Raw genomic sequence first — 21,569 nt, 5'->3', positions numbered from 1 at the left:
TGCCACATGAGGTAACCACTTAGACTGAACATAGTATGGATTATTAAGGTAATTTATAAAGCTCATAATAATTCAAGTAAGCAGGCTGGTAGAAGCCCTGAAAATCTCAGTGATGGAAATGTTAGTTCCTTATTTTACTCTACTCCACCACAGAAAGAAAAACAAATCAGAGACCTATGGTCAACTTTTTAAGTCAGAGAATTTAAAAAACATGATCCCGATGCCACTAAAGATCTTAGGAGCCATGTGGAATATTTTTGATATAATGTTCTTATTTTTTCAAACAACATGCCTTGATTTCACCCATCTTTCAATGATCATATAAAAATGCCAGAAATCTTTATTTATTTTCTTGTCATTTCTATTTGTAATTTAAAACTTCACTGAGCTACTTTGAACTGCATTTCTTATGCATTGCCCCTTCTCTTCCAGAAACTAGGGCATTTGTGAGTAAGGAAATAATGTCAGCCTGGAAATGTCATTCTGTGTGTCACTGTTATTCAATGCTGGCAGAGGCAATAATATATGTGGGGGCTGACAATCTCTCAGAGTTGTGGATGGAGATGCAAGGGGTAATTCATAAGAAGGAGACAAGTTTCATTGGCAATAGTTGTCTTTTCCACCTTGTTAGTTCATTGAGGATAATAATACTACACAGTAGTCTTCTGACTTTAGATGTTTTGAGTAAAATATGCAATTTGGGGGTGGTAACAAAGATTATAGTCCTCAAAGGAGAATTTTACTTTTTAATGAACATTCTCCTCTCAGCTTATTTTGAACAAAGACTTTGGCTACACAGCAGCATGAAAACATGTTGGATTAGTAAAAACAGGGGATATAGAGATTTGGGTGTCAAGATACCCATTTTACTGACCTCTAAAATAAGTCATTCATTTATTTTTAACTGGTCAAGAATATTGTTTCCTGTAACTTCACTCTCCTGTTTAGTCTTTATGGGATAATTGTGAAAATTGACCAAAATCCTTGGCAATGAAAAATTGGGGAGCCTGATTTATAGAGCATACAAAACAAGGTAAAAATATAGACTTATTGTAACAGGACTAATGTAGAGGGCCTTTGGAGATACCAATTTAAACAGGGCCAAAGACATTATAACACATGTAGGATGGTTGACAATAAAATTGCTGCTTTTAAATAGTCATAATGAACATAAAGGAAAGATCATACTGATGTGAACTAAATAAATACAATTTATAAATGAAATTAGGAATTGAATTTTCCCATTAACATGAATTTAAAGCATCACTCTCTTTCCAACAGTCTAGAAGAGATTGCACAGGCAACACAGTCAAGATAAAGACCATTTATGTTATGGAAACAGTGGTTTTTATATGCCTCATCTATTTAATCTTCGTTTATTATACTTGTGAAGTGGACATTAAAATTCAGTGTTAAGCACATTCATATATATATAAAGGCCATGATAGATAGATAGATAGATAGATATACACACATCTACATATGTACATAAATATGTGTATAATTGTACAATTGTATTCCATGTGTGTGTGATATTGAAGACATGACCAGATATTTCAGTCTCTACTTACATTGCAGTAACCATGACATCTCAATCATGTGGAGACTATAGAAAATTTAAATAATTTGAGTTAAAAATAGAGATATAAGTAAATAAAATACTAGTTTTTAACATTTACATATTGATACCCCACCACAAAAATAGGAAAATTGTCTAAAATCTTTTCTAACATTAAACAGCAACATTGTGCAGCCAGAGATCATGATGCAGTTCTGACACTTGTGAATGAAAAGTTGAAAGGAATAAGATTGAGTAGAAAGAAAGAAACTTAGGTTTGGCGGTGCTTTAAAAAGACTTAGCCAGGTTTTGTGGAACTCCAGATCTAGGAATGTCTGTTAGAGGAATCCTGCTTTGGGCAGAAATTCCATGATTCTAGTTTCTAACTATTGTCAGTCATCTGGAAACATCTGGAGAAGGTCTGGCCTCAGTGTGAATGCTGTGGTGGATACCAAAAGTGCAGCAGCTGGAGGCTGTCTGTTAACTCTGTTAACTACACTTCTTGCAGCAGGTTCCCCCTTGATGTGAGATGAAAGCATCATCTCTCCTCCCCATGTTTGCCATAGCAATTAAGAGAAAAAGACTAGGAAAGTAACAGTAACAGGGGTTTGGAAAAGCAAAGTCATTCTACTGTTGAATTCTTATTGACCTAAGGCAGAAGAAGTAGGGTTAACGTTACTACATTAATGTTAACTTTATTAAAGCAATTCATGAGCCAAAGATGTATTTAAAGTGTGTTCATAGAGTAAAAAATGTGTCTGAGTCAGATGAAGAATGGTAAATCTCTCTTTTCTCACTGTGGGCTTGTGTTTGTCTGTAGTCAGGGAAGACTTTTTCTTTACGTTTTTACTCCTAACTTCTTCCAAGTTCATTATTGTCCAGCATGCTCCATATCAGGTTCACAACTGCAGGATAGAGGAGAAGTTAGGAGATAAGACAATGATAAGACAATTCCTTTGTGGCTATTCACACTCTCAGACCTTGTAGATATTTAAAATGGCCCCAAGTTATTGGGAGCCCCAGTTCCGTCTGTGTGTTGGAGTGGACAAAATGGCGAAGATCGCTAAGACTCACGAAGATATTGAAGCACAGATTCAAGAAATTCAAGGCAAGAAGGCAGCTCTTGGTGAAGCTCAAGGAGTGGGCCTTGATTCTACAGGTTATTATGACCAGGAAATTTATGGTGGAAGTGATAGCAGATTTGCTGGATATGTGACATCAATTGCTGCAACTGAACTTGAAGATGATGACGATGACTACTCATCATCTACAAGTTTGCTTGGTCAGAAGAAGCCAGAATATCATGCCCCTGTGGCATTGCTTAATGATACACCACAGTCAACAGAACAGTATGATCCATTTGCTGAGCACCGACCTCCAAAGATTGCAGACCGCAAAGATGAATACAAAAAGCACAGGCGGACCATGATAATTTCCCCAGAGTGTCTTGATTCTTTTGCAGATGGAGGGAAGACCCCTGATCCTAAAATGAATGCTAGGACTTACATGGATGTAATGCGAGAGCAGCATTTGACTAAAGAAGAGAGAGAAATTAGGCAACAGCTAGCAGAAAAAGCTAAAGCTGAAGAACTAAAAGTCGTCAATGGAGCAGCAGCATCCCAGCCTCCATCAAAACAAAAACGGCGTTGGGATCAAACAGCTGATCAGACTCCTGGTGCCACTCCCAAAAAGCTATCAAGTTGGGATCAGGCAGAAACTCCAGGGCATACCCCTTCCTTAAGATGGGATGAGACACCAGGTCATGCAAAGGGAAGTGAGACTCCTGGAGCAACCCCAGGCTCAAAAATATGGGATCCTACACCTAGCCATACACCAGCAGGAGCTGCTATTCCTGGTCGAGGCGATACACCAGGTCATGCGACACCAGGCCACGGAGGCACAACTTCTAGTGCCCGTAAAAACAGATGGGATGAGACCCCCAAAACAGAGAGAGATACTCCTGGACATGGTAGTGGATGGGCAGAGACTCCTCGCACAGATCGAGGTGGAGATTCAATTGGTGAAACACCAACTCCTGGAGCCAGTAAAAGAAAGTCACGTTGGGATGAAACACCGGCTAGTTAGATGGGTGGAAGCACTCCTGTTCTGACTCCTGGAAAAACACCAATTGGCACACCAGCCATGAACATGGCTACCCCTACCCCAGGTCACATAATGAGTATGACTCCTGAACAGCTTTAGGCTTGGCGGTGGGAGAGAAATTGATGAGAGAAATCGCCCACTTTCTGATGAAGAATTAGATGCTATGTTCCCAGAAGGATATAAGGTACTTCCCCCTCCTGCTGGTTATGTTCCTATTCGAACTCCAGCTCGAAAGCTAACAGCAATTCCAACACCTTTGGGCGGTATGACTGGTTTCCACATGCAGACTGAAGATAGAACTATGAAAAGTGTTAATGATCAACCATCTGGAAATCTTCCATTTTTAAAACCTGATGATATTCAGTACTTTGATAAACTATTGGTTGATGTTGATGAATCAACACTTAGTCCAGAAGAGCAAAAAGAGAGAAAAATAATGAAGTTGCTTTTAAAAATTAAGAATGGAACACCTCCGATGAGAAAGGCTGCATTGCGTCAAATTACTGATAAAGCTCGTGAATTTGGAGCTGGTCCTTTGTTTAATCAGATTCTTCCTTTACTGATGTCTCCTACACTTGAGGATCAAGAACGTCATTTACTTGTGAAAGTTATTGATAGAATATTATACAAACTTGATGACCTAGTTCGTCCATATGTACACAAGATCCTTGTGGTCATTGAACCACTGTTGATTGATGAAGATTACTATGCTAGAGTGGAATGCCGAGAGATTATTTCTAATTTGGCAAAGGCAGCTGGTCTGGCTACTATGATCTCTACCATGAGACCTGATATAGATAACATGGATGAGTATGTCCGTAACACAACAGCTAGAGCTTTTGCTGTTGTAGCCTCTGCCCTGGGCATTCCTTCTTTATTGCCCTTCTTAAAAGCTGTATGCAAAAGCAAGAAGTCCTGGCAAGCAAGACACACTGGTATTAAGATTGTACAGCAAATAGCTATTCTTATCGGCTGTGCCATCTTGCCACATCTCAGAAGTTTAGTTGAAATCATTGAGCATGGTCTTGTGGATGAGCAGCAGGAAGTTCGGACCATTAGTGCTTTGGCTATTGCTGCCTTGGCTGAAGCAGCAACTCCTTATGGTATTGAATCTTTTGATTCTGTGTTAAAGCCTTTGTGGAAGGGTATCCGCCAACACAGAGGAAAGGGCCTGGCCGCTTTCTTAAAGGCTATTGGTTATCTTATTCCTCTCATGGATGCAGAGTACGCCAACTATTATACTAGAGAAGTGATGTTAATTCTTATTCGAGAATTCCAGTCTCCTGATGAAGAAATGAAGAAAATTGTGTTGAAGGTGGTAAATCAGTGTTGTGGAACAGATGGTGTAGAAGCAAACTACATTAAAACAGAGATTCTTCCTCCTTTTTTTAAACATTTTTGGCAACACAGAATGACTTTGGATAGAAGAAATTATCGACAGTTAGTTGATACTACTGTGCAGTTGGCAAACAAAGTGGGAGCAGCAGAGATTACATCCAGAATTGTGGATGATCTGAAAGATGAAGCTGAACAGTACAGAAAGATTGTGATGGAGACTATTGAGAAAATTATGGGCAATTTAGGAGCAGCAGATATTGATTGTAAACTTGAGGAACAACTGATTGATGGTATTCTTTATGCTTTCCAAGAACAGACTACAGAGGACTCAGTAATGTTGAATGGCTTTGGCACAGTGGTTAATGCTCTTGGCAAACGAGTCAAACCATACTTGCCTCAGATCTGTGGTACAGTTTTGTGGCGCTTAAATAACAAATCAGCAAAAGTTAGGCAACAGGCAGCTGACTTGATCTCCCGAACTGCTGTTGTCATGAAGACTTGTCAGGAGGAAAAATTGATGGGGCACTTGGGTGTTGTTTTGTATGAGTATTTGGGTGAAGAGTACCCTGAAGTACTGGGCAGCATTCTTGGGGCTCTGAAGGCCATTGTAAATGTGATAGGTATGGATAAGATGACCCCACCAATTAAAGATCTGTTGCCTAGACTCACTCCCATCTTAAAGAACAGGCATGAAAAAGTACAAGAAAATTGTATTGATCTTGTTGGACATATTGCTGACAGGGGAGCTGAATATGTGTCTGCAAGAGAGTGGATGAGGATTTGCTTTGAGCTTTTAGAGCTCATAAAAGCTCACAAAAAAGCTATCTGTAGAGCCACAGTCAACACATTTGGTTATATTGCAAAGGCCATTGGCCCTCATGATGTATTGGCTACACTTTTAAACAACCTCAAAGTTCAGGAAAGGCAGAACAGAGTTTGTACCACTGTAGCAATAGCCATTGTTGCCGAAACGTGTTCACCTTTCACAGTACTCCCTGCCTTAATGAATGAATACAGAGTTCCTGAATTGAATGTTCAAAATGGAGTGTTAAAATGACTTTCCTTCTTGTTTGAATATATTGGTGAAATGGGAAAGGACTGCATTTATGCTGTAACACCATTACTTGAAGATGCTTTAATGGATAGGGACCTTGTACACAGACAGACAGCTAGTGCGGTGGTGCAGCACATGTCACTTGGGGTTTATGGATTTGGTTGTGAAGATTCACTGAATCACTTGCTGAACTATGTGTGGCCCAATGTGTTTGAGACATCTCCACATGTGATTCAGGCAGTTATGGGAGCCCTAGAGGGCCTGAGAGTTGCAATTGGACCATGTAGAATGTTGCAGTATTGTTTACAGGGTCTGTTTCACCCATCCAGGAAAGTCAGAGATGTGTATTGGAAAATTTACGACTCTATCTACATTGGTTCACAGGATGCTCTCATAGCACATTACTCGCGAATCTACAATGATGATAAGAATACCTATATTCGTTATGAACTTGACTATATCTTATAATTTGTTTTGTGTTTAATGCACAGCTGTTTCACACCTTAAACTTGCTTCGATTTGGTGATGTAAACTTTTAAACATTGCAGATCAGTATAGTACTGGTCATAGAGGAAGAGCTAGAAATCCAGTAGCATGATTTTTAAAAACCTGTCTTTGTTTTTGATGTTAAACAGTAAATGCCAGTAGTGACCAGGAATACAGTGATTACAAACACTATATTGGAGGGATTTCATTTTTAATTCATCTTTATGAAGATTTAGAATTCATTCCTTGTGTTTAAAGGGAATGTTTAATTGAGAAATAAACCTTTGTGTACAAAATGCTAATTTGTGTGTGTTTTTTGAACATGACTTGTAAACTGAGGAACAAAGTATTGGTTTGTGTAGAATAAGTGGCTTAATTTCATTTTCTGTTACTTGGTTTATAGAAAGTAGTTAAAAAGAATGCTAACTACATGAAGTGATGACGTCTTTGTCAAAAGTAATAGAAACCCGTTGTTCTGTTAATAATGGCAATGAGAAGATTAGCCTTGGGACCATTTACCACAAACTAGCACAGCCGTTCCGTCATCATAGAAAAATAGCATTTTTGCTGAACTGTCTTGAAAATATTATTTTGCACTTATAGGGACTTTCATCCTTGATTTCTCAAAATGCTTTACAAACATGTTTGATTACAAATGAAATGATTCAAGTCGTGTTCAACTCTTGACAAGGGTGCGTTTAGAAATTGGGCAAGGTGCTTCATAGCTGGTTTCTACTTAGTGGAGTGAGGCTACCTAGGTAATACTCATAGAATAAGAAGACAATCTTTGGGCACTTTCCCATGTCATAAGCCAATACTCAACCATGCATTCAACAAATACCAGCTGAGCACCCACTGTATGCAAGCCACTGTGCTTAGGTGCAGGGAATGCAAAGGTGCCTATGACTTGCTCCTTACCCTTGACAAATGCAGTGTAATGGAAAAGGGGGAGTAGTCACATACCACTTAAGTACTGTGGTATTACACAATAGCAGCAGCTAAAATGGCTAGGTTTGATTCGTTTTGCATATAGTAATTAAATAAATTAATCTATGAATGTTGAGCATAAACTGAAATACCATTTAATTCTAGAGGAATCAAAGATTAAAGCAGTACTTGGTATTTAGGTATATTTCAGCTTTTCTAAATTTTATGGCCAAAAATTTCTTAGTTTTAGTCTTTTATTCATAGGTGTTTTGTTTTGTCTCCCTATGTTAGTACTTCTGTGAACTCCAGTGGAAAATGAGATTGTGCTTCAGTGTTAGCACACGAGGCTCCCACTGTAAGTAAATCGCTTATACTGGAACGAGGAAGTTTGTGTTTCGTACTATTAATACTTGGAGCTCTGTTTTGGTAGCTTAGATGGTAAACTAATTGGCTGACTTCTAGAAAATTGACTTTGGACAGTAGTTGACTCTCCACTCAGAATGTGTAACTTTTTATTCCTTCTTTAACATAACTTTCTGACAACATCTGTCAGTGTGCAGAAAATTTAAACAAATTCCAATTCCAAAACCATCTCTCTGTTCTTAGAAGTTTTCATAATAGTAGATTCCATGTAACTTTAAATCTTGCTGTTCTCTATAGTTGAGGTCAAGTGACCCTCTTTAATTACCTGATCATGAGAATTGAGGAACATAATTAAATTTCAAAGCCAAAATTTGGGAAATTTTAGTTATATTTTCAATTCTGGTAGTTGAATCGCTTTAGTTTGCTTGGACCACAGCTATTTTTGGAAAATGGCTTTTTTATAGTGGCAGAGTGGAACAAAGGAGAGTACTACACCTTAAGTGACTTTTTACTGATGCAAATAATTTAGGATAGAGAGGTGACGGCAATACTGAAGGCTATGACCTTAAAAATTGGGACCAAATAGAGTCTCACAGATATTTGAATTATATGCTTATTGAATAAGGAAAGCATTTTGTGATATACTTACGTGAAAGACGCTATGTGGACTTTTAACTGTCTTCTTTCAAAGACTTTTTCTTTTGCACTTTCTTCTGGTGTTTCTTAAAGCCAAACTTTAAACAGGAAGAAATTAATGTTCTTAAGGGGACCGAGGGTAGGTTTTTCTGTGGGCTTTTGTTGGTTTTTCTGTGGGCCATTGCCCTCCAATGGAATAGATCTCTTTGGCTGTTTGATTTTTTTCATATTGTATTTTTAAAATTTGTTGTATGGTGCCCTGTGACCATCAAGTACCACCAGATGAATAAAACTTATTATATCTAAAAAAAATAAATAAATAAAAAATAAAAATAAAATGGCCTCCTTGACTGGTCCTGGATGGTGAGAAAGCAAACTCTTCTTAGCCATTCTTGTGCTCTTCAAGAGTTTGTTGCTCGGCTTTTTCTCTAGCAATTCTTTTGACCTGGGCCAAATGATTTCTACTTTTGGTGATCATCTGGAAGTCTTCCCACAGCTGCTGGACATCGAGTGTTATGCTTTGAGGCTCTTTTGCTAACATCTTCTCCTCTGCCACTCCGCTAGCCATGACCTTATTGGACAGGACACGCTATGACTTATCGCACATGGATTTTTCTCTCATGGTCACATCTGGCCCACAGGAAGCATTCACCCATCTCTTTCCCTGACAAACTCTCTGCAAGCAGGCTAATTCCAATGCAGCAGCCTTTACTCCTTGGCTTCACCTCCAAACACTTGGTCAGCCCTTCTCTTGGGCTCTAGAAGTTTCCACTACACTGCCTACTTGTGTTTTCACATTTATGGTCCAGGCACATAACCTAACTTTGGTGAATCCCAGTGAGAAGGAATGCTTTTTAAGCTCTCTGAGGGACTCTGCTTTTCAATAGATTTTACTATGTTTAGGATTATGAAGTAGTAATTTCTCCCTACACCTAGAAGGAGGTGGTGGGACTTTGATTAGGGTAACAGCCCTTGTTACAAATCACTCTTCTGTCCCTTTCTCTGACTCCTGTATATTTCCCTAACATTTCTTCTGAGTCCCTGCGTTGTGTAAGAGGTTCTGGAAAACTTTGTAACTCTTCACATAAGGGTGGTATGTTCATTCACACTCACCTCGGTATTGTAACCTGTCTACTGTTGAAAACTTATTCTAAAGTAAGGAGAAATGTATCCCATTCTAACATTCTTTTCCACTTACAATGAGTGCTGAAGGGATCACAGAAGAAGGAACACTTTAATGTTCATGGAGATAGAGTAAAAGTTTTATTCTGAATAAAATAATTTTTGTGATCTTTAAATCATGTATATATTTGGAAGGTAATTAACAGAATCCTCCCAAATTTTGGACTTTCATATCTATCAGTACATGTGTGTCTGTGACATGAATTAATTTTAAAACATATCATGATCCACTTCCAACAGCCAAGGCACTTGATTATATTCTTTCCAGTCTTATGATGTCTGTAATTAATTAACTCTCAAGTAGTTTTGCCATGGAGAGTGTGATATTATGTACATGATAGTTTAAATTACAGTTTAGGGAAGGTTGCCTTAGTCAAGAGTTTAAAGTCCAGAATAACTTTAACCAGAAAGATCACTCCCACAGACCACTGCTACCCACCTCAGTTATAACTATCATTATCTACAGAATTTGGCATATTTAGCTAAAGTCCATTTAACGTAAGTACAATTGGATTTTCGTTTGTAAAATTAATGGATGATTAGTGAATATTAGAAATTGACTTTCTTCAGAGAAATTGGTAATATTTAGCATATATTGACAGGCTAAAAATACTTTCAAGATCCTCCACCACCTCAGTATTCATGGACAGAAGAATCTGGTTGGACTTGTTTGTGTCTGATATGATCAGTTCTCCAGGGTTGGTTGCCACAAGGACCTGGTACAAAAGTGGTTTGATTTCCAAAACCTGTCCCTGAAATACAATTGCATTTACCTTAGGAAATCTTTCATGAAAAGTTTTTTGAAAGCACCTGAAGCCAAGACATCCTGAGCCTACAGAACAGGTTTTCTGAAATGTTTGGTGTCTGCTCACTAATAAATGTCTGACTGTGACATAAGTGGGTCAAAGAGATCACTTGCATCATAGCAGCTTTCAGGTTATTAGGGACTATCACCTTCCTTCAACTACTGAGGATGTACCAAAAGGCCAGTTTACAACAGCCAATGGGAGATAGGGGATGAAGAGGCTGTAGGAAGGAGAGTGTCTGGAAAGGCTCACAGAGAGGATGATATTTTAATTGAGTAAAAAAATGAGTACTGCTTTGCCATGGTTGACTAGGACATAGAAGAAAAAAAAAAGCATCAGCAGAAATTATACTGTGCAGTATAGCTCATGGAGTGTTATTTATTTAGGAAACTAAACTATGGCCAACAGTTAAGGGTTTTAGAGTAGGAGTGTGGAAAAAAAAAACAACCTTATAAAGGTCTCAATATGTCTACTGAAGTGTTTTTCAAACTTTTTTTACTACAACTCACAGAAAATACATTTTATTATATCATTTAGTAAGCACATGCAAACAACTGGAACAAAAATGTTACCAAATAATGTTTATAATCATTAGTTAGTATGTGCTCTACTATTTTATTTACTACCCAATCCTGTTCTGATACATTCTATTTTATGCTCTTCCATTGAAATGCAGATACTGAAGAAATGAATTTATTTTTCGATGAACCAAAGAGTTACAATCCACAATTTGAAGAACACTGGCATAGGTGACTACTCGAAAAGAGCAGGCCTAGCTTCAAGGGTGTACAGCCTGTACATTTGAGAGTAGGAACCCACAGCTGGGGGAACACACTTGTTCCAGCACTTTCTGAGTCATGGGGGATCCTATAAAGGTTTGCACTTGCCCAAGAGTGCACTTGAAAGGAACTTGCCAATGCTGACATTAATAGCAAACTAAACATTAAATAAAAAACTAAAAACAAAACAAAATGAATAAACAAAAAACATCATGGCAGATCTAGAGGAAGACTACAGAGGAAAAGAAAAAGTTTTACATTTTAGCACCTTTAACAGAACTTTTATCTTGTGTTTTGAACAAGAAACCCTGAATTTTCAGTTTTCATTTGCTCCTCCAAATTGTGTTGCCAGCTTTGTGGAAGACTGTCCAATAGAAACGTTATGCAACTACATCTGTAAGTTTAAATTTTCTAGTAGCCACATTAAAAAAGCAAGCAGTAATATGTGAAATTAATTTTAATAACATATTCATTTAGCCCAATATGCCCAAAATATTATTTCATTTTGTATGAAAATAAAAATATTAATGGGATAATCTGCTGTTTTAATTCATACAAGTTCTTGAAATATGGTGTGTATTTCATAATTACAGCACTTCTCAGTTTGTATTTATAACATTTTGAGTGCTCGGTAGCTGCATGTGACTTGTCATTACCATATTGGGCAGCCCAAGTCTAGAAAATAGGAAATAGTAAAGGTTTTTATGCTAATGTTTTTGAGGTCCAGTTTGACTTTTAGAAAGATCTCTTGGAAGTACAGAGGATGAGGTAGAGTGTGAGAATGGATGCAGACAGAGGAAGGAGAGTGTTATCACACTAGGCTACATGAGAGATGGCAAGTGCATGAACTGGGCATTAGCTTTGTGGATTTGGAGCAGGGCAGATGAGAGGTAAGTGGGTAGAATCATCAGAAATTTGTCACCTATTATATGTAATTGGTGATGACACAGAAAGAGAAATAAAAGAAAGGAAGGGGGGTAGAACAAATGTCAGGCTTGTGAACCTGGTGATTTGGTAGATGGTGGCGCCATTCACCAGGATAACGTACCCAGGATGAAAGCCACAGTACAATTTACTTATTTTCTTATTTAGTTTATTATATTCCATTGTGATCAAAGAAGCCTGAGATACTCCTTGATTTAGTAATGTTCAAATAGAACTTAGGTTGGGAAACACACTGGTGATTTAGAATTGGAAGCAACCTTAGAATTGTTTGACCCAGTGGCTATTGGCTAAGATAACCCTTGGGGGTTGGATACAGGTTTGTGTGTGTGTGTGTGTGTGTGTATGTACTAAAAAGTCACTTTGCAGCCAGTTCTATAACTAGAACATGATATGTTCCAACTTTTTTATGACATATCATAAAACTGAGTCCCAGTGAGATAGGGTGATTTTTTCAAATCCTTACCATTTAGACTCTAGCTGTTTAGACTGTTAGACTCCCTTCAGTTTAGTGCTTTTCCCACCTCCAAGACTTCCTCAAAACTTCAACTGCTGTTATTGTCCTCTCCTTATACTGAAAGTGAGATTATTTGATCAGAATTCCCCTTGTTTCACTTAAAATATCTCTGCACTTTCATCTTTTCAAAGTCTTCCTTTGATTCTCTCTGCAAGACATATCCTACTTCCTTACCAGGACTAATAGCTCCTCCTGTTCTCTTGTCCTCACCTGCCTTTCCTTCTTCCTAGATCAATGTGTTGTTCCATTTGCTTTTTGAGATCAATATTTTGAACTGCTTTATCAGCATGTACTCTAAAAATTCTCTTTAGCTATTTATATTGCTCTATATCTTTCTTTAGAGACTGCATTTCTACATTGAGTTGGTTAAGCTGTAAAACAGAATGTTATTTAGTTTTGAGTAAAATACATAAGAAGTTATTCTGAATAGCTCATTTATTTCTCTTTTGAAAATGTGTTTGCCCCAGTGATTAAATAAAAATTAAAGATACTATACCTGGTGACAACTTAAAACACTAAATAGAAGTAATACTGATACTTGTATTTGTTAGCAAGCAGTTGGTACATGTGTGTTTGCATGTATACTTGTGTATACGAGTGGGTGTGACTGTGTATATAAGAGTTTGTGTGTGTGTGTTTGTGCATGAGTATATTTCTGCATATATTTCACTATTTAATATGATAGACAAAATATGGACTAAAATATGAATAAGGATGTCACTTATAGAAATATTAGAGAATGTATGATGAACATGTTTTAAAAAGTTTTTTATTAGAGAATTTGTGGGTTTACAGAACAATCCTGCATAAAATACAAGATTCTCATATACAACCCTATTATTAACACCTTGCATTGTTGTGGTACATTGGTTACAATTTATAAAAACATATTTTAAATATCACACTATTAACTATAGTCTGGGGTTTAACTCAGGGTTCACTGTTTGGGTAATTTCATGGATTTTTTTTCCAATATCATATATGCAACCTAAGATTTCCCCTTTAACCACATTGAGATATATATCCCAGTTCTGTTAATTATATTCACAATGTTGTGCTACCTTCACCACCATCCAATACCAAAACATTTCCATCATTCCAAACAGAAATTCTGTACATTTTATGCCTTAACTCCCTATTCCCTACCTCCACTCCCATGTTCTGGTAACCTATATATTAGATTCTGACTCCATGAATTTGCTTATTCCAATAATTTCATATCAGTGGGATCAGACAATTTTGTTCTTTTGTGTCTGGCTTATTTTACTCAACATGATGTTTTCAAGGTTCATCCATATTGTGATATGTATTGGAACTTCATTCCTTTTTTATTTTTATTATTTTTTTGTGAACTTTAACATATATACATAGCAGTGATAACTTTCAAAGTACAATTTCACAAGTAGTTAGCAAATTACAAAGAATGTCGTGGGACACATTTCCAAAACTTCAGCTATTTCCATTATTGTAAAATATAACATACATGCAGAAAGGTGGCATCTCTTAAGGTACAGCTCAACAAGCAGTCGTATAGGTAATTTCAAAAATTGTTATGGGTTACATTTCCACAGTTTCAATTCTTTCCTTATTATGCAATACAAGGTATATACCGAAAGGTGAAGACCTTCAAGGCACAATTCAGTGAGCAGCTATAGAGCACATCCCCAAGGATTCTGTAGGCTACAGTTCTACCATGTCGTTTACTTCCTTCCAGCCTTTTCAACAACCTAGCATCTAAATACACACACACACACACACACACACACACACACACACACACACACACGCATACACATATATAATTATATAAAGTTTCAGTGTGGAAAGAACTACTCAAGATAGCTTTGTCATTATAAGTAAGACCATAGAACAGACTTCTTTTTTTCTCTATTTTGTTTGTTAAAAGGGTTTAATGACAATAGTTTCAATTGTTTATTTCAACTCTGCTGTTCCATGAGTCTGTATCTTGGTGTCTTAAAAATTAGAATCTCTTAAGATGTATACAAGTCATAAGAGAAGAGAATTTAGAGGAGTCAGACAGGAATTGAATGCTGGCTTTGTCATTTACCTTCCACATGACTGGGCAAGTCACATAACCTCTCACAACTTTGGTTTTTCATCTCTAAATATGGACAAAGAAAAAAACATGTTTTACAGAGGTCTTACAGAATTTATGGACTATTATAAAATGTTGATGTTAGTGCCAGTCACACATTAAATACTAAAATGGTGGCTTTTATAAGTGACTATTTGGCCAGAGTTGCAATTTATGCCTTTGACTATCAAAATTTTAACTCTTTTAAAGATCTATTATTAGAAATCTCTCTACAAAAAGATTGTGTATTATTCCTCCATGAGCAGATTAACACAATATATCAGTGGTTTCTACTCTGGGTCCAAAAGACCCTAGATTCATTAGGGCTGTTTCAGGGACTGTAAGTAAGGGGACAAGAAAAAGTTTGCTTGGGCAACCTTGCTTCATCCCAGAAAAGGTATATTGTATCTGTTTATGCATTAAACTTGTTACTTTTAGAAAGTTGGTTTTCATTGCTTAAAAGTATACAAAAAACAATCAAATAAATGTAAATATCGTCACATATTTACTGAGACATACAATATTTTGCATATGTTTAAAATGTACATCCTGTACATCTTGATAAGTTATGGCATATATATACACCATAAAAATACCACAAAAAAGATAATGTATATACCCACCAGCCACCAAAGAAGGCATTTATTAAAGGCTTACAAATTAAATGACTTAATTAATGAATGAAGTAAATACTAAGGATCATTTTCCTCAGATTTTGCTCTTTATATAATATTAGTTTCCTTTCTCTGATAGCAAGAACAAAATAAACAGTCCTATAGAATTTGCACATGACCTGCTTTTCTGCAAGGTTTGCTAACATTTCAAAGTTAAACATAATGTTAAACAAACTATTTCTATTGAAAAGAAATAAAGTTTCATTGTAATGTATCTTTAACTGAGCAAGTTCATGAAACATTAAACCTTTCGTAAAGCTCTCTGGAATTGGCCTGGCAATGCAAACCTGTTTACTGAGAGGAATTGGTTTCAGACTTCTCAGTTTAAGAGATTAGTCTCACTAAGGACTAGTCAATTGTTGCAGTTGAGTGCAAATTTAAAACAAGAGTGATTGCTTAGGTGCATGACTCAATTTCTGGTTTGCATTACCAGTTAGAGAAGGCATATGCATTAATTCTAACTCTCCATCAAGCACTATAGACGTGTTATTTGCTTGTCTACTAAATTGGTTCTGGAGGAAAAAAAATATCAGTGAAATACCAATGTGCATCTTTATTGTACTTCCTACTATTGCTTCTGCCAAGTGGCAAGAGTGTATTTGTCTGTTATGGAAAAATCACATCTTATTACACATTCAAGTAAAATATTTACAAACATTTAGCCTGAAGTTATAATACTGAATAAATTAACCTCATGAGGGCACTAGAGTGCCCAAATTAATGTTATTTAATCTGACCAGAAATTGCTTAAACTGTTAGAAACTGATTATTCCTCTTGAGACCTCAGAATAAATTTTAGGAAAGTAGAACCTCAAATTAATTTTATAATGGGTTTTATAGAACCTCAAATTAATTTTATCATGATTTTTATAATACCTCTCTGTTCCTTTTTCATCTAATTTTACACAAAATAATAGTTACCATAATGACAAAATAGTGTTCCCAGAGATTCCTTACTCCATAGATGTTCTTAGCTTAGCCAACATCACAAGGAAACATACAGAGAAGGAGTGGACAATTATACATTTTTAGACACAGGAATCATTTCCTTTTTCTCCAACTTCAGGGGATCCCTGAAGAAAATGCGAATCTCTAAATATACATAATACACAGAGTGATACGATAAGGAAATTGACTTATTATTCTATCCCCAAAAGATGAAATCACTATCAGATACCATGTCTTCAGCATTTTTGCTTTTCCAAGCTTAGCGCAAAGGCTCACTAATGTTGTAGTTTACATGGTGATTCCAGAGGAGAAGTTTTGAATGTATCTCCAATAATGGCTAATTTATCTAACTCTTTAAATAGATCATTTTTGTGATTAGAATTATAAAATCAAAAGCAAGAATCATCAATTATGCTGATTAAATAATATGCTGGACTGTATGTGGGAATTAAAAAAGTAAGATCATGATGAAGAAGGAGAAGAGGGAGGAAGGAAGAAAGGAGAGAAGGAAGGAAAGAAAAGAGGGAGAGAGGGATGGAAGAAGGAAGAAATATTGGCCCTGTGTACTAGTGTTTTCTTTTTTAACTGAGATGTCATTAACATCCATTTTGCACTACTTTTTACATACTCAAATTGGCAAGTACTAAAATTTTGAAAATACTATATGATGAAGAAGGTATGAGGGAATGCCTCCAGTATTTTGTGGTGGAAACATGGTCAAGAATAGCTTGTTTGAAGTGTGATTTGACAGTGGCAGGCATATACCTTGCCTTTTCAATTCATCCTATAAAAATGTGTTCTAAAGATAAATTTGCACAAATCAATTAAGGTTTATAACAAGATTGCTAGTTACAGCTTTATTGAAAAATTAAGTTAAAAAACTGGGGCCAACAAGTTCGTTCATAGGGAACTGATTATGTAATGCATGTTTTACTTCATAAATTTTTATACTTTTTGTAAAATTTTGCATGGGTTTTTCTAAATGGAGATACTACTTACAATAAACAGAATTGGTAAGGGAAAATTTTTATTAAAATCATCCTGTTTTGTATGGTTATTTGATATTCTCCTTCGCCTATTTTTGGAGAGGAGGAAAAATATCTTTGAACCTGAATTTGGTTGGCATATTGTATAATGTGGTTGAATTAATGAAGAGCCCTTTCTGGAAACTAGAATAGGAAAGGGCATCAGTTATTAACACAGAAATATTCCTAGTTTTGAAAAAGACAATTCAAGATGCTCTCATGAATAAATATCTTGTTTTTTTTTTTTCTAAAATTATGCTACTATGTCATCAATCTAGATTTCTTCATGAACCTATTCACTAGGAAAAATGAGTAAAACCAGGTATCTTTCCACACATGCTTACTACAAATTAATATATTGATTTTCTAATTTATAAATTAGTTAATTTAAGCATGAACTGAATACCTCCTATAAATGGATGAAATTGATATTCTGCATTTGACAAAGCTGAGACCAGTACCAACCTCAGAATATTTTAATCAGGTTCAAACACCAGATGAGACCTATCGGAGCAGCTGGTCAAACAGCTCCTCTATTATTGTCAACTTATTATCAGCAAAATCCCAGGCATGGCCATAGCTGAATGCTATTTGAGATCTATTGAAACTCTATTCAGTTGCCTTCAGAAAAACAAAAAGTTTGCCTTCACATTGCTTCATAAGTAGATAAAATGAAATTAAGTTTGTATTGGGTAAAAATAAGATTTGCTTCTCTTGCTCAGGGCTTGATAAACACAGTTGAGAAGAAGAAAAAAAGTATAGAAACAAAATAACAAAGCAGCAAAAAATCATTTTCTACTCCAGTGAGGTAAGATTTCCAATGGAATTTAAAAGAACTTACCCCAAATCAGATCAAATTTAAACCCTGTGTTAAACATGTTATCTCTAAAATGTCAATAACAATAAATATTTCTGGTACAACCTCTCCCCAAATAGCATGTCCGGGAACAAAGGAAAATCTTGAAATATCATGTTTGGTGGCACTGTGTTATCCCAGGTCACAGTTAATATCTGCAACTCCAATATTTGCCAAATTTTAAAAGAAAAGAAAAGCTATCTTAGATTTTATAATTTAGAGTAACCCTTCTGATAAAAGGGAGGAAATAGTTTCTCATATATAATGATTTAAAATTTTAAATTATGAATTTTCTATAACCAGAATAATTTAATATTCACTTTATATTATGATCTTGAATTCTTGCCAATTTATGTACCTTAATTAACCCAAGGATTGTGTTATTGCCTGGATGAACAAGGAATTTCAATCCCAGTTTTGCAAAGGGCAGTCATCTAAAATTATAGGCCTGTCATTCTTTGATCCATCATATTCCACCATCACAAATTGGAAACCCAGGTTTCTGAGGCCAGTATTCATCATAAGGAACAAGTGCTTTTCAATCGTGGCTACTCTGCAACTAATCATTGTTATTCTCTCAACATGGTAGGGGCATCACTCAGAAATGGTATTAAACTGTAGCTTTACTTGATTCTGTGACTCAGAACTGGTGGAATTATATGAATTCAATATTGATATCTAGTAAGAAATACTAATAACAACTTGTGTTTTTTTTACTACAAGACTGAGTATTGGTTTGAATTAAACATATGAAAAAATGATACACTGAGTACTGTAAAGTAGAATGGTCCCTGGTCCTTTTTCTTGAAGATTGCATTTTAAATATGGTGTTTGATACCAGATCATTAGATAATTTAATATCAGATGAACTACTTGCATGCATCACAGCTGTTGAGACTACAAATGTAAATAATCTGTTCTCACTGCTGATGTGATGGTTTTATTGTTAAGCACAGGAGATGGCCTAATCAGATAACTAACACTACAATTAATTATTTTCAGAAAGATTGCATTAACTAAAATTATTCTAAAACCAAAATCAATAACTTTGGTAGATGTCTTTGAAAATCTAATTAACACAATTCTTAACATTTTATTTCAAAGCATTCACAGGATTAGTTACAATGGGAATCTAGTTCATCTTTGAGGCCTTACCAGGAAGATATATTGCTTAAAATGGTTGTATGGATGATACTTCTGTTTAAATGGCTACAATAAGTAATTGGTAATATAGTTAAAAAAAAAAAAAAAAAAGTTGGCCCTAAAACCAGTATGTCTTTTTTTTTTTAATTTTTTTATTGAGATTGTTCACATACCATACAATTATCGAAAGATCAAGAGTGTACAATCAGTTGCCCCCGGTACCCTCACACAGCTGTGCATCCATCACCACACTTAATTTTTGTTCAATTTTTAGAAACTTTTCATTACTCCAGACAAGAAATAAAGAGAAAGATGGAAAAAAAAAAAAAAAAAAAGAAAGAAAGAAAGAAAAGGAAAGTCAAATCCTCCCATATCCCTAACTAACCCCCCTCCATTGTTGACTCATAGTATTGGTATAGTACGTTTGTTACTGTTTATGAAAGAACGTTGAAATACTACTAACTGTAGTATATAGTTTGCAATAGGTATATATTTTTCCCTATATGTCTCTCTATTATTAACTTCTAGTTGTATTGTCATACATTTGTTCTGGTTCATGGAAAAGATTTCTAATATTTGTACAGTTAATCATGGACATTGCCCACCATAGGATTCAGTTTTATACATTCCCATCTTTTGACCTCCAACTTTCCTTCTGGTTGCATATATGACTCCAAGCTTCCCCTTTCCACCTCATTCATGCACCATACAGCACTGTTAGTTATTCTCATATCTTGTTATTGACACCTCTGTTCATTTCCAAACATTTAAGTTCATCCTCGTTGAACATTCTGCTCATACTAAGCAACCGCTCCCCATTCTTTAGCCTCGTCCTATATCTTGGTACCTTATATTTCATGTCTGTGAGTTTACATATTATAATTAGTTCCTATCAGTGAGACCCTGCAATATTTGTTCTTATGTGTCTGGCTTATTTCACTCAGTATATTGCCCTCAAGATTTTGTCATCAACCCATTTTTGTTTGTTTGTTTGTTTTTTAAGATGGTTTTGTTCACATCCCACACATTCCATCCTAAGTAAATAATTGATGGTTCCCTGTATAGTCACATATTTATGTGTTCACCACCTTCACCACTATCTATATAAGGGCATCTACATTTCTTCCACAAAGTAGGAGGAAGAGTCAAAGAAGGTAGAGAGGCAAAAGAAAAAGAAAAAAGAAAGAGGGAAAAAAAAGGACCACTAGAAAGCAGCAAAAGTAAAGATAACCTTAAATCAAAGTAGAATAAAGAGTTAGACAACACCTCCAATGTTAAGTGTCTCACACACCTTTCCTATCCCCCCTTATCTGCATTTACCTTGGTATATCACCTTTGTTACATTAAAGGAAGCTTAATACAATGATTCTGTTCCAATCTCTAGTTTATGTTGGTTGCATCCCTCCCCCAATGCCTCCCCATTTTTAACACTTTGCAAGGTTGACATTTGCTTGTTCTGCCTCATGAAAGAACGTGTTTGTACATTTTATCACAATTGTTGAACACTCTAGACTTCCCGAGTTACACTGTCCCAGTCTTTATCTTTCCTCCTTTCTTCTGGTGTCTCACATGCTCTCAACCTTCCTCTCTCAACCCATATTCATAGTTATCTTTGTTCAGTGTACTTACATTGGTGTGCAACCATCTCCCAAAATTGTGTTCCAGACTCTCACTCCTGTCTTCTCCTATCAGTCTGTAGTGCCCTCTTTAGTATTTCCTGTAGAGCAGGTTTCTTGTTCACAGTTTCTCATTGTTTGTCAGAAAATATTTTGAGCTCTCCCTCATATTTGAAGGACAGTTTTGCTGGATACAGGATTCTTGGTTGGCGGTTTTTCTCTTTCAGTATCTTAAATATATCATACCACCTCCTTCTTGCCTCCATGGTTTCTGCTGAGAGATCTGCACATGGTCTTATTAAGCTTCCTTTGTATGTGATGGATCACTCTTCTCTTGCTGCTTTCTGGATTCTCTCTTTGTCTTTGATGTTTGATAATCTGATTATTAAGTGTCTTGGCATAGGCCTATTCAGATCTATTCTGTTTGGAGTACACTGCACTTCTTGGATCTGTAATTTTATGTCTTTCATAAGAGATGGGAAATTTTCATTGATTATTTCCTCTATTATTGCTTCTTCCCC

The 21,569-nt window shown here is 36.0% G+C and overlaps 1 protein-coding gene across 1 annotated transcript; it reads left to right on the top strand.

Annotated features, from left to right (window-relative positions):
* Positions 1-2,608: 2,608 nt before the first annotated feature.
* Positions 2,609-6,841, top strand: LOC119534895 (splicing factor 3B subunit 1-like). The gene is given in 2 exon segments (XM_037837448.1): positions 2,609-3,771; positions 3,773-6,841. Coding segments are annotated over 2 exon segments (3,912 nt in total). The 3' UTR covers positions 6,522-6,841.
* Positions 6,842-21,569: the final 14,728 nt, after the last annotated feature.

Source organism: Choloepus didactylus, chromosome 5 (assembly GCF_015220235.1).
Source record: "Choloepus didactylus isolate mChoDid1 chromosome 5, mChoDid1.pri, whole genome shotgun sequence".
NCBI lineage: Eukaryota > Metazoa > Chordata > Mammalia > Pilosa > Megalonychidae > Choloepus > Choloepus didactylus.
Note: the sequence above shows the minus strand (reverse complement) of the source record. Positions and strands in the feature narration are given on the sequence as shown.